This window comes from Marmota monax, unplaced genomic scaffold (genome assembly GCF_021218885.2).
Source record: "Marmota monax isolate L192 unplaced genomic scaffold, Marmota_monax_Labrador192_F-V1.1 WCK01_AAM20220418_F8-fsc00140, whole genome shotgun sequence".
NCBI lineage: Eukaryota > Metazoa > Chordata > Mammalia > Rodentia > Sciuridae > Marmota > Marmota monax.
The window spans coordinates 4,809,297-4,822,401 of NW_026694256.1; the positions used below are offsets into that span (position 1 = coordinate 4,809,297).

The 13,105-nt window shown below is 33.2% G+C and overlaps 1 protein-coding gene across 8 annotated transcripts in view; it reads right to left on the minus strand.

Moving 5' to 3' along the window:
* Trdn (triadin) overlaps positions 1-13,105 on the minus strand; it is a 260,113-nt gene that overhangs the window by 85,966 nt on the left and 161,042 nt on the right. For all 8 annotated transcript variants that reach the window (XM_058586269.1, XM_058586273.1, XM_058586270.1 and 5 more), the window contains one exon: positions 7,962-8,012. In XM_058586269.1, the coding sequence (XP_058442252.1) occupies positions 7,962-8,012 (51 nt within the window). The remainder of the gene's footprint in view (positions 1-7,961; positions 8,013-13,105) is intronic.

Below are 13,105 nucleotides of genomic sequence, written 5' to 3' on the forward strand. Positions count from 1 at the left end.
GTGATCCATAATGGCCAAGTCAATTCATTAGTTTATAGTTGGTTATTTAAAACTTGAAGCTAGGGTCCCAATCTATTCAACACAACAATTTTTTCTAAAACATAGATGAATACACACAAACCATCCCTTACACATTTCTCTCTCTCTCTCTCTCTCTCTCTCTCTCTCACACACACACACACACACACACACACACACACACACACACACACCCCTCATCACTATTATGTCAAAAAAATAAATTCCGTGTTTCCACAGGTATGGTTCTAAAATGGCTCTAGTTCACAGTGCCTGCACTTAGTGTATGATTCAATACTCTATGCCTGATTCTGCAGTCCTTTCCTTGGCAAGATTCCCATAGGAATTTGATGCTGAAAGAAAAAAAGTTTGCTGAGTGGACACTAAAAACACAAAATAGGCCAGAGGGCATTGTCTCTTTCAGCACAGAGTCAATGCATACATTGTTCCTGCCTCATTCTGTCATCATTTCATCTTCATGATTCTTTGTCTTTCGTGTATGGTAAATGCAATTTACCACATTTCTGACAGTGTCACTGTGCCTTTATCTGTTCTTTCTTTTATGCCTACTTATGTATAGCCTCATTATTCTTTCCTTCCCTGAAGCTTCCCAGTATGAAGTGTATGCATTTAAATAGGTACAATATAATTGGAAATGGCTGCACACTTTGTAGGTCACACAAAGAACTGTCAGTCAGAACAAGCCTTATGATGTTATTTGAAGATGGCAAGATAACTCATTGGATATATTTCAACTAATGAGCCAATTGACATTAAACCATTCAATGGGTCCAGCACGCTTGCAATAATCACTTGCAAATGTAAACAAGCAGACACTCATTGTTTTTACAAGGGAAAGTCACTAACTAGATTCTCTCTTGTTTCTCTGAGTACCAACATTGATTTTCTAAACTTGAAGCAAGAATAATCAATTAAGTTAATGAAAAGTCTTAGGTTTGAATATGGATCATCCTTTATGTAGTTTAAATATGTAAAAAATGATGGATGATCTTATATTAAATATAAGACAATTCAAAATTTTGAAATGGATGGGAAAATGAAAAGAATTGTTCTTACACTTAAGATTTTTTCCCTCAAGGACAGAAGCATAATGGAGTGATAAGAAAAATAGATTTGCAGAGTGAGATTGAACCACTCTAATCCTACTCTGTTGCTTTTAATGAGGGCTAAAATGGAAAGAATAGGAGAAAATACTGTACTTTAAACTTATAATTATATAAATGTATATACATATATATATGATATATACAATACATTCATATTTCATATACATGTAGTAGTATACACATAATGGTTATATTTAACTATTTTGAAGAAAGAAATAATGATTTGAAGTGCTTTCATAAATTTCTTTTGTAAAGACAAAGGTTATAGAACAAATTCTGGCACATTAAATGACTTTTCTTACCAACATATAACCACATTGCATCTACCATCTCGGAATGATAAACATATTGAGAAAAGTGTTAGGCTGTAAGTTGCTGCTCAGTGGGGCAGTTCTTCTGTAACAGATATAATTTTCACCTTAATAATTATTCAGGGGCTGAGGTTGCGGCTCAGTGGTAAAGTGTCCGCCTAGCATGTGTGAATCCCTGGATTCAATCTTCAGTGCCACATAAAATAAATAAATAAATAAATAAATAAATAAAGTAAAGGCACTGTGTTCAACTACAAGTAAAACTATTTTTTTTAAAATTAAAAAAAACATTCATAAAATGAATAATAATGAACTTGTAAATTCCTATACTGACATTTTATGCTTTAGAATCCTGATAGGTCTTCTTCGTTTTTTTTTTTTTTTCAATCAACAAATCATCTGTAACTTTCCCCATTCCTAGTAAATACAATAAAATTATTATTAATAAAATCTTGACTGTGTGGTTAACATTTACTAATATATTTCAACACTGAAAAAGAGGGATATAAATTTAATTTAGTGAATTTAAATCTAATACCAAATAGCTAATCCAAAATAGAAATCTTTGATAAACATTTAATCCTGTGTATCAATTTCTGTACTGTTAACATGATAGTCATGATATTTTTTCCTTAAATACTTCAAAGCTGAATTAAATAATGCCAACAAATTAAATCAGAAATCAGGCACAAGGTACACAAAAATAAAAATATTAATGTGGATTATTAGACTCAATATTGTAGACCAATTATTAGGTTCTTATAATATTACATCTAGTCAATATTTATCCAAAAAATGACAATATTATGAATAAAGATGATGATCTGCAGTATTATAGGAAAATTTTAGAAATTCAGAATGGTGAGTCAAATATATAAGTTAATTGGGCTTTCTTATTATGGGTATTAATTATGTGATAAAATAAATCCCCGTAGTAAAAGTTTAAACCAAAAAATCAGTACTTTAAATAATCTTAAAACTAGAATTTTTTTCACAGAAACACAATCTTTTTATTATTTTAATCATTGGACATTGTAATATTTGTGGTCATCAGATGTAGCAGTTTGAGAATACTGGGTAAGTATAGATTGACATCTATTTAATTAGCATATTCTGGAAGGTTCTTCATGAAATAAATCTCTGAAATGAACTCTGATTCTTTTTCATAAAAGCAGATACACAATATGTACTCTTCAACAAACCATTGTGCTTTTCCCTATACATTTGTATCTGGATAAATCACTATTAAAATAGTGTTTATGGAACCAACCATCAGGAACATTATGTTAAGAGTAAAACCAATAACAACTGAAAATGCATAACATAAAAACTTTCAAGAAATAAAAAGCTGGCAGACATTGCTAGCATTACCCCTAAAGTTGTCTGGTTGCTATCATGCCAAGAAGAATATCCTCAGCTTTGCAAACTTTAATCTTAAATTTATTCTTCACTAACATTACTTGGAACTTTGCTCTGCCCATCCTTTGCTCTTTATATGCCCACATCTTCAAATTTTATTTATAGGCCAATATGTCACACAAGTATTTTTCCAATCCTAATCTGCATTCTGAAGCTCACACCAAAATAGCCAGATGCCAAATCCACATGCCTATTTGAATGTCCTAAATGTGCCTCAAACTCAGCTTGTTATAAACCAGAATTATGATCTTATAGCTTTATCTTGACTTATTCCACTATCCCATCTCAATGTCTTATTTCATTTCAGCATCCCATCTCATTTTAATTGAACCTTTCTACAACAGTGAAGTAACATTGAATTGCATTTCCACCTTATAAGATATTATCAAGTTCATGATGCTGAATTCTAAGTATGATAATCTTCTTTCCCAGGTTACACAAAATTATTTATATACATAGTACTCCTACCGAATGGGGGAGGTAGAAGCTTAACTTGGGTAAATGCCAATTAGTAAGCAAGGGTAGCCTGATCACACTCATCGGGCATCTCCCTAAAACCCTGTGTCACTTTTTCTCTAGGAACACACACATGCTGAAAAACTCTGGTCTTTTATTTCACTGGAGATGTGTTCAGCCTTATTTCCTAACATACCAATCTTTCTTCCCTATTGCAGTGCTATTGAATAAAGTCTTCCTTGCACGTTTAACAGAGACTGGTGAAATTTTCCTTTGAGATCACGATTGGGTTATTATCATATAACAACTTCAGGAAATTTCTTTCTTACTTTGTTATCTGAAATCGTCTTTCCAATATATTAAAAGCTGTCTATAAAGCCACTTAGTGTCATTTGAGGGTAGTAATTTCTGGTTCATTCAAATTGTCTTTGCTCTTGGTAAATTTTGGTCATTTAAAATATTTTAGAAATTTCCTATTTCATCTAAATTTTAAACACATTTACAAAATTTATTTTTATATTCACCTTTGATTTAAAAATTTCTATTTTATCTTCAAAGTGCTACATATTTTTCTATTTCTAAGTCTCTCTCTCTTTCTCTCTCTCTCTCTCTCTCTCTCCCTCCCTCCCTCCCCATCTGTTTCTCTCCCCTTTCCCCTCCACCCCCCACTTTTTATGTCTTCTGTGGTCAATTCTGTTTGAGATTTGTACATTTCAGTAATTCTTATTTTAAAAAAAAATTTTCACTAACATTTGTCTACTTATTATTTTATGATGCAGTATGTTAAAAATCCCTCAATTGAGGGAATTTTGTTAATTTATCTATATAATTCCTGGCCTAACTATTATTTTGAATAACTTATTTATATAGAGGAAATATATCTTTAATGTTATTTAAATATATGTATGTGATCATGTTATACATATTCAAGCAAATTGGTTCTGAGGTTATATAGTGTAAACACATTTTTCTTTAATGCTTGTATACAGTTTTCATTTTTACTCTTCCCATAAACTGAATTATTAATTTGATCTACACAATTCCATATTTTCTTCATCCTCTTATAATCAGCTTCAGACTTATAGAGCGATTCATATACAGCAAAAATAACAAACTACCCAACATGGTCCATTTTATTTGTTACTCACACCTGGAATCTCTTGCAGTTAAGTGCACCAGGAGCCTAAGACTTCCCCAATAGCATGGCAATTGGACTGCCATTGCCACAAGTCACACATGCCCTCATCCTCCATTCTTTTGGGGCCTGACTATAATCTCAAGGAAGAGGTAGAACACAGAAGGCCTGAAATGAAGACAGCAGAGTCTGCCTCAAATGACAACAGGACTCCAACCAACACCAATCATTTTTTTTTATATGATTTGGAATTTGGGGTTGTATTTCAACCTGAGATTTGTATTATTATTGCTACTGGTTTTTTCCTTCCTTTCTTTATTTTTTTTCTTTGAATTATGGTTGTATGGTTCCTGCCAATAACCTCAGTCTTCCAATGTTTATTCTGAAGATGCCAGACCTCTGCCCCACAGTGTTAGTAGGAATTTTCCTGAACAAGTCTCTTCCAGCAGATGACTTGTCTCAGGTCCAAATGAGAGCTGAGTCTATTTCCTTCATTTTCCTGGGTCTGCAATTCCTTTAAACTGCAATCTCAGAGAGATGCTAGCAGCAACTGGGGGAGGAAGGATTTTACTTCTGAACCTGGTGAAGTGCAGTGAGATTTAATTAAAATCCCTGGTTATTCCAATATACATTATTGCTTTAACTATATTGGAGCACCACTACTGTCAGCAATTTTGTTGTACCATGCAGTTTCAGACCGACTCACTACCTTTCTAATTTGTTTTTAATTCAATTATTTTTTTTCTTCTTGCTTGCACTTAACAAAGTCTTTTTTATACCCATCTATATTTTATCTTTTATTTTAATGACCATAGAAGAAATCTCAGCCTGCATATGTACTTCCATTTTTTTTTTGAAAACAAGGCTTTAAAAAACAGATTCCATGCCTCCACACATAATCACTGAGTCTGAATCTCTGTTGCTGTGTCTTCAACAATATTTTTTATTTTAATTCAAAATTTGGTTAATGCATAACCAGGTTTAAGAGTGTGCATGATATTCTCATATTATGTGTGATGCTTCTTTAGTGGAAATTCCATAAAGCCTATTGAGGAACTCCACTTATTAAAAGAAGTAATGAACTCTTAACCCAATATTTTTTTTAAAAAATGTGATTCCTGTTAGTGAAGATTAATTTGAAATGCAACTGTTCTGTTTTGTGCAAGATGACATTGATCATAGAATGTCCAACAGGATACAACCTATCACAGGTGAAAGTGAAAGTCATTTTGCATGCCATGATCACATTTGACCTATAAAATGTCCACATACTGTCATTCACATTCAGCACTTTAGGTTTCAATTCTGGCTGGTTGTTTGATAAAAAAGAAGAAATTTAATGCATGAAATTTCAAAGCCCCATTAATGTTTTAGCACATATTAGGGGAAAATGGTTGTTGCTCTAAATAGGAAAATAAAATGAATATCCTCAGGGTAATTTGAAGGCTCAATTTCTAAAATAATAATAATAATAACAATAATAAGTGGAATGGAATTTAAAATAACAATTCTGGTGATTGCATTTAAGTAATTTTTATACAAAGGAGCCTTTAACTTCAAAGTTCATCTTTTTCAATATGTGTATGTGGCTCTCCTCAGTGTTTGTTTTCTCTGATCATGAACTGGCTGGGTTAGACTGACTATTACGGAGTTACTGAAAGAAGATGTCTGAAAAGGAAGGAGAAAAGAGAAATGATCCTTCAGCAGACATTTCCTGTGATTGAAGACTGACGTGAACAAAAACTAAACTCCCTTAATAAAAATATGGAGATGTACAATATTTCTAACTGTTCATTTGATGTGTTTTTGCCTTAGATTGGCAAGGAAATATAGAATCATCATGAGATTCAATCACTTAATGACATAAGACCATTTCAATTTAGATTGTTATATAAGTGCACAAGGCAATTGATAGTAAGATCATAGAAAACAAAATCTAAAGTCTGTTTAAATTGCTAAAATAATTTAGCACTTAGGATCCAGTATAATTTCCCTAGACATCACAATTCATCCCTTGAATTACAAAACACAGCATTTTTTTATCTGTCTACTGAAAACATAACGTACATATGGAAAAATGGTTTAATTTTTCATACATATTCCTTAAATAGCAAAATTATGTATCACACCAAAAGAATTCCAACTATAGGGGTTGAAAGACAGAAAATTTTAGGTATGATAATACATTTCTAAAAGGAAGCAAAAATACATTTGGAGCTATACAGCTTTAAATACTTTACAAAACACCAAGTGCATATATAGATGGAGAAAAAAAAATGTGTTGTGTTCTTCATTAAATAGCAGTTTTATTTAATTTAAAATTAATTGCAAAATTTAAAGGACTGTGACTTAAGGGTACGGTTTATACATTGTCACACTTACTAATGGGGGCTCTCCATGCATCCTTCATTTCTCCCACTGATTCTTCTGTCAGCTTTCCCTTCCTGCTGCTCTCCACATTTTCACAGCTCTAACATGTGTTTATATAAGTACATCAGAAGTTTGTTTCTTTTGGGGGAAAAAATGAAAAGTAGCAATGGCCTAAAATTTTTACTGTGAAGTTCTTCTACATTGGTCAATTACTTCTCTGGATCATTTTGCTTGGGTAAAGGTAGAAACAGGCTATTCCTGACATTCAGGATGGTAGGTCTAGTTCATGGTTTCTCTGGTTTCAACAATTCACCAATATGGGTATAATGGAAACTTTCTGATATTTATTCTGACACCAAGAAGTAATCAACAGCTCTGAGTAAAATGCCATGCTTTTGGAATGTAATTGGATTAGCTAGAAACTAAATGTATTACGCTGGAGTTAGCATGTTTACTTATGTTTCAGGAGGCCTTACTGGATGCAAGGAATGTCAGAATTCACCTTACTCCAAGTTTACCACAGTGTTAAGACTAGAGGTGCAGCATGCCCCAACAGAATGGATACAGAATTTTATTTGGGAACCTAGTTCTGAGGCAGACTCTGCTACCTACTATAATAACTTTAAAAGTTTCTAGACCAATTGGATTTCTTTATCCATAAAATGAGAAAGGGGATTAGACATCTTATCTACCAATATCTCCTACCTACATATTTTGTTTGCAATTCTATTGTATCTGAACTTAGAAAATAGCAACCTTTCATAGAGAAATGTTAAGTATTTCATTTTATCCTAAATATTTTCTTTCTAGGCTATTGATTCTTCTTTTGATATTTACAGAATGTATATTTCCCCATCTACTATGGGATTGTGGAATCAAAATTGCATGTAATTTTTCAAAGTTCAGTATTTCTGACACAGCTATTCTTTCTTTGCTATTTCATTGTACAATTTATAATTTGATGATGGGGAATGAGTACTTTTCCCTTCCTTTAAAAACATGACAGCAAATGAAGACTGTTGTTTTGAAAATCAAAGAAAAGAAATAATATATTACTGTGTTGCCAATAGCTTAATATACCATGGGCAGACCAAGGTGGTTTTACATCTCATTATGCCACATTACCTTTTTCCTTTTGGATAGCTGGGACCTTCACTTCTTTCCCTGTAATAATCTCTGAAAAGAAACATTGCACAATTATTTAAAGTCACAATAAAAAGATGTGAGAACACAGGTATAATGGAGTCAATGAACTATCAGTAAAGCAAAATCTATGTAGAAATAATATGATACTTTTATCCAAAAATTATTTTTATTAGAGACAAAGAAACAACTGTACAAAATACAAGTAGCTCTCCTCAGATCATCTGTACTTAAACTTAAATTGTCTAATAAGCTATAATGTCCTCATTCTTTTAAAATGGTGAGCATTTGAATGGCTAGGAACTTATTTGTAATCTTAGAAAATACATCATTTCAGCATCGAGAAGTCTCCCAAAGTATTTCAGTGCTGACTCGGTTTGTCTGTTTCATAGTATGCTTTTCCAATAAAATAAATAATCCAATGGAAAACCACATACATTATGTAACTGTACTGTTACAATCTTCAGACTCAAATCAAACTGTTCAAGATTGAAACTACCCCAAAAAATGAAGGCCGAATGTTTCCTAGGATAAGCAGATACTGATCCATTGTTGGGGGAGGAAGTAGGGAAGACTGAAGGAACTTTGAAGCCTGCAGAAGGGATTGGGGGAGGGGTGGTGCTATGGGGCAGAATGAGAAGGACATTATTACTATATATATATATATATATATATATATATATATATATATATATATATATATATATATATATAGTTACACTACTGTTGTGACTCTGCACCATGTACAACCAGGGGAATAAGAAGTTGTGTTCTATTTGTGTACAATGTGTCAAAATGCATTCTTTTATCATATATAACTACTTAGAACAAATTTAAATTTTTTTTTAATAAAATGAATGATAGTTGGTTGAGGGAAAGAAGCTAAAATAAAAATTGAGAGATCATTTCATTAAAAAAGCAATTTTTATCTCAAAACTCCCAAAGATTTAAAAATGTGGTCCATAGTTGAAATAAGTCAAATAAAACTTTATTCTACTAGCTTCAGTACAGTGCAATCACTACCATATCATGAAGTCCAACATACATTCAAACAATTCCTTGAATATCATCATAGCTCACCAACAGTCTACCAAAAAGAGAAGACCTATTTTCTGCTTCCTCTACAACATTAATGTTCAATATCTACTTTGTAGATGAAATAAATTTCAATGAGATGGGAAGGCAAAATATCCCTTTTTACCTTCCCATTTTGTAGTTTGGAATGAATAGACTATGATGGTAAAGATTGTAAACAGAAATGTACTCTACCAATCTCTTAGAATTAACTAAGTGTAAGTGGCTAAGGATGTGTTAAGAATGAGTTTAAATCCTTTGGATATATACTGAGGAATGGGATAACTGGGTCAACGTTTATAGCAGCACAATTCACAATTGCTAAGCTATGGAGCCAATGGAGATGCCTTTCAACAGATAATTTTAGTATATTTGATAATATATGAATGAAACTGAATATTATCATGCTAATTGAAAAGCTAATCCCCCAAAAAACAAAGGTCAATTTTTTTTTTCTGATAGGTGGATGCTAACCCACAACAAGAGGGGGAGGGGTAAAGGGGTAGAAGTTCAGTAAAGTAGACAAAGGGGAATAAAGGGAAAGGATGGGGTGAGAAAAGGAAAGACAGTGGAATGAATTTGATACAACTTTCCTATGTACATGTATAAATGTTACCACAGTGAATCTCATCATTAAAAATGTACACCCATCAGTTATTAATTTAAAAAAAATAATTACAAGTCAATGGAAGATATATCAATAAAGGAAAGGGAGCAAGGGATAGGTAGAGGGAAAGGGAAGAAGACATACTAGGGTCTGAATTAGAACAAGATATTCGATGCTTGCATAATTATATCAAAATGGATCTTACTATCATTCTAACTAAAAAGAACCAGTAAAAAATTAAAAGGAATGGGTTTAGAGTTATTATGCAAAGTGAAACAAGCCAAGTACAGGAAGACAAATACATTATTCACTTTAATGTGATTATATATATATATATATATATATATATATATATACATTCAAATAGAGAGTAAAATGATGGATATCTTAGACTAAGGGACAGGAATGGATGTATAGCAGGGGAATGTTGACCAAAAGGTATGAAGTTTCAATTAGGAGAAATAAGCGATGCATTGTACAGAATAGTGAGGTGGTGGATTTGCTAGTCTAATTCTATATTTTCACATTGTAAATACATATAAAAATCACATTGTATAACATAAATATATATAATTATTATGTGTCAACTCAAAATAAAATCTTAACCAAAAGATGTTTCCTTCAAAACAAGAGCTGCTTGGGGAATAAGCAACAAATTAGATACCAACAACACATGTAGAATTTTTGAAAAAGGCTCTGGTGGCAAAGAAGTGTCCATGTTGCTATTGGTGGAGTTGATACAAATAGGACCATTTGTTTCTATATTTCAGCATGTGAAGAGGAAACCAAGAACCATGAATTGAACAAACACACTGGGACCTTTCATTTAATACATTTCAAGCTGATGGCATAATTTGACTGTGCTTGCACATCCTGGCTAAGCCAAAAGAATTAATGTGTTGTGAAATGAGAAGTGATGGTAGGGACAGATTCCCAAGGGGGTGGCTTGGAGTCTCAAAATTACAGATTCAGCAAACAGGTTTAAATAGTTGAGTGTACATGCTTGTATGATATTGAAGTATTTATACAATGCATGCAAGCAGAGGGTCCCCAGGATGACTTTGGTTTTAGCACAGAAAGGAAGGGGTGGAATAACAGGGTACTTTCATAGGCTATTCAAAGATAGTAAACTCATCATCTTACACTCTGGAGAAAGTTCCCAGAAAATATAAGGGATTTCTGTTTCCATGTCTGCTAATGGCAAGATGATTCCAGGCTGGGTCATTTCTGCAGGTCATTTATTTTCAGTTTTCTTCTTTTGATCTCAGTGCATTTTGACTTGATTTAGGAGTTTTCAGGCTTGCCTGAGCAGTCTCTAACTACCCTAAGAGTGAGAGTATTATCTAGAAACTTAACTTCTGTTTTAAGAAAAGGAGATGAATTGGTTTGGTCAGCTCTTAAACTGTTTCTCAACTCATTTGTCTTGTTTGTCAGGAAACAAGAGTATTTTTTTTTTTTACATATATGATAGTTTCTTTGCATTTGCCCAAGAGCCCACAGGATAATTTATGAATCTTGATGATATTTTATAAAAAAGAAAGTGCTTAATGCTGCTGTGCTATAAGCAAGAACTCTGTGAAAATTATCTGAGCAAGGAGGCTGTGATGGAGAAAAGAATAACAAAGGAATAGAAAAAAGTGTCAAATTTGCCATTGCTGCTGCTACTTTCAGAGGTGAAAGGAGTAGGGAATTGGGTGAATGTACATGATGAAGAGTAGCATTTTGGGTGCTCACTTTTGAAATCCTCAGACAACCTATCCTAATTTTAGGTGTAACATTGGTTTGGTGAAAGGGAATAGCCAAGATAAGTCTGGCTAATGGTTAAATAGCCCTCAGGAGATAATCACTTGCCTGATCCTGAGCACCACCATACAAAGGAAGATAAGCTCCACTGAGAATCCTGTGGCTTTAGATGCATATGTATACAGGTCAGGTTCATAAAGATAGTCCACCATTCAGAGTTCCCAGCACACTGTTAGAAAAACAGCAGTACCTAAAAGCAGTCTTATTACATTATCTGAGAAGAACAAATTTATTAATCTCTTTGTTACCTTGTTTGTACTTAGTTTGCCATCCGTTGTTGCCTAGATGGATCTTCCATCATCAGGTCAATCAGAACAGGTGGTAAAAGTAAGTGGGAATAGGAAAGGAATGGATACTCCAAGGAAGATGACCAATAAGAGGCACTAACAGAGTTTTCTGATTTCCAGGTGGTGTAAGCCACATAAGCAGGGCTCTACCCCTGCAGCAGTATGATGCTGCTGAGAGGGTCAGGTGAGTCCAATAGTCAAGGCAAGTCAAGAGCTGAGCCAGCAGCAAATAAGCAACACTAGTCTTTGTTCTGATCTGTTTCTTCGGAGCAATCCTCCTCAGATTTTTCTGTAACTCCTTAAATAAAACCCAAGTTTTATGATGTTCTCTAAAAGCCTAATGTACTCACGGACATGTCATCCCCAATAAATGTGCTCCCAGGTGATTTTTCTGTAATAGTGCTGGGTTTAGAATTTTACCATTATTTCAGCATGGATTTAGATGTGTGCATGCAGGAAGCTCTACAAGAGACTAGTAAATGAAAGACACCTCTTCTCTGCTTAATAGAAATAATTCACAAAACATAATTACTGCAATGAAATAAGTAGATTTTTTGCAAGTGAAATTGGTGCATTCTGATCCTGCCACAGCTCAGCAGCAGGCTTCAAAGGGACTCTTCAGAAACAGTAAAGCCACCAAGGCTTCTAAGGTCTCTAAATCTTACAGGTCGCATCAAAGATTTCTTCTTTGATGTTCCATAATGATAACTTTTATTCAGGATGAAAGATAGCAATAAAATTATTCTCTAAAACAATATTCAACTCATCTATTATAAGCACATTTTAGTGAATGAATGAAGCTTGGGAAAAAAAAGAGGTATATTTTACATCAACTAAAATCAATAATCATATTTATATACATGATTCATTTTTGTGTACAAATTTTTTTAAAAAATTTATTTTTGTAGTTTTAGGTGAACACAATATCTTTATTTTGTTTCTATGTGATGCTGAGACTCAAACCCAGTGCCTGATGCATGCTAGGGAGTACACCACCACTTGAGCCACATCCCCAGCCCCCTGTGTACAATTTTTAATGATTTTAAGACATTTTACAAAGAGTATGCAACTTTAATTTGAAGAAAAATTGTTCACTAGGAAATTTTCTGTAACTATACATTAATAACAGTAACAACAATAATAAAAATTATAGAAGCCTACTTAGTGAAGTAGTCAATATAGGTTTAAGTGCCCCAGATTGTTTTCCAGGATACATTTTTATGACTAACCTTTCCAACAAGTTTTGGGTATGGTGCAGGTGAAGTGTTTAAAGGGTAGTTTAAATATTTGGAAATTATTATTTACTGAGAGTAGCTTTGGAGGTCAGCTTCAGCCTTTCTTTCTAGCTGCTTTCA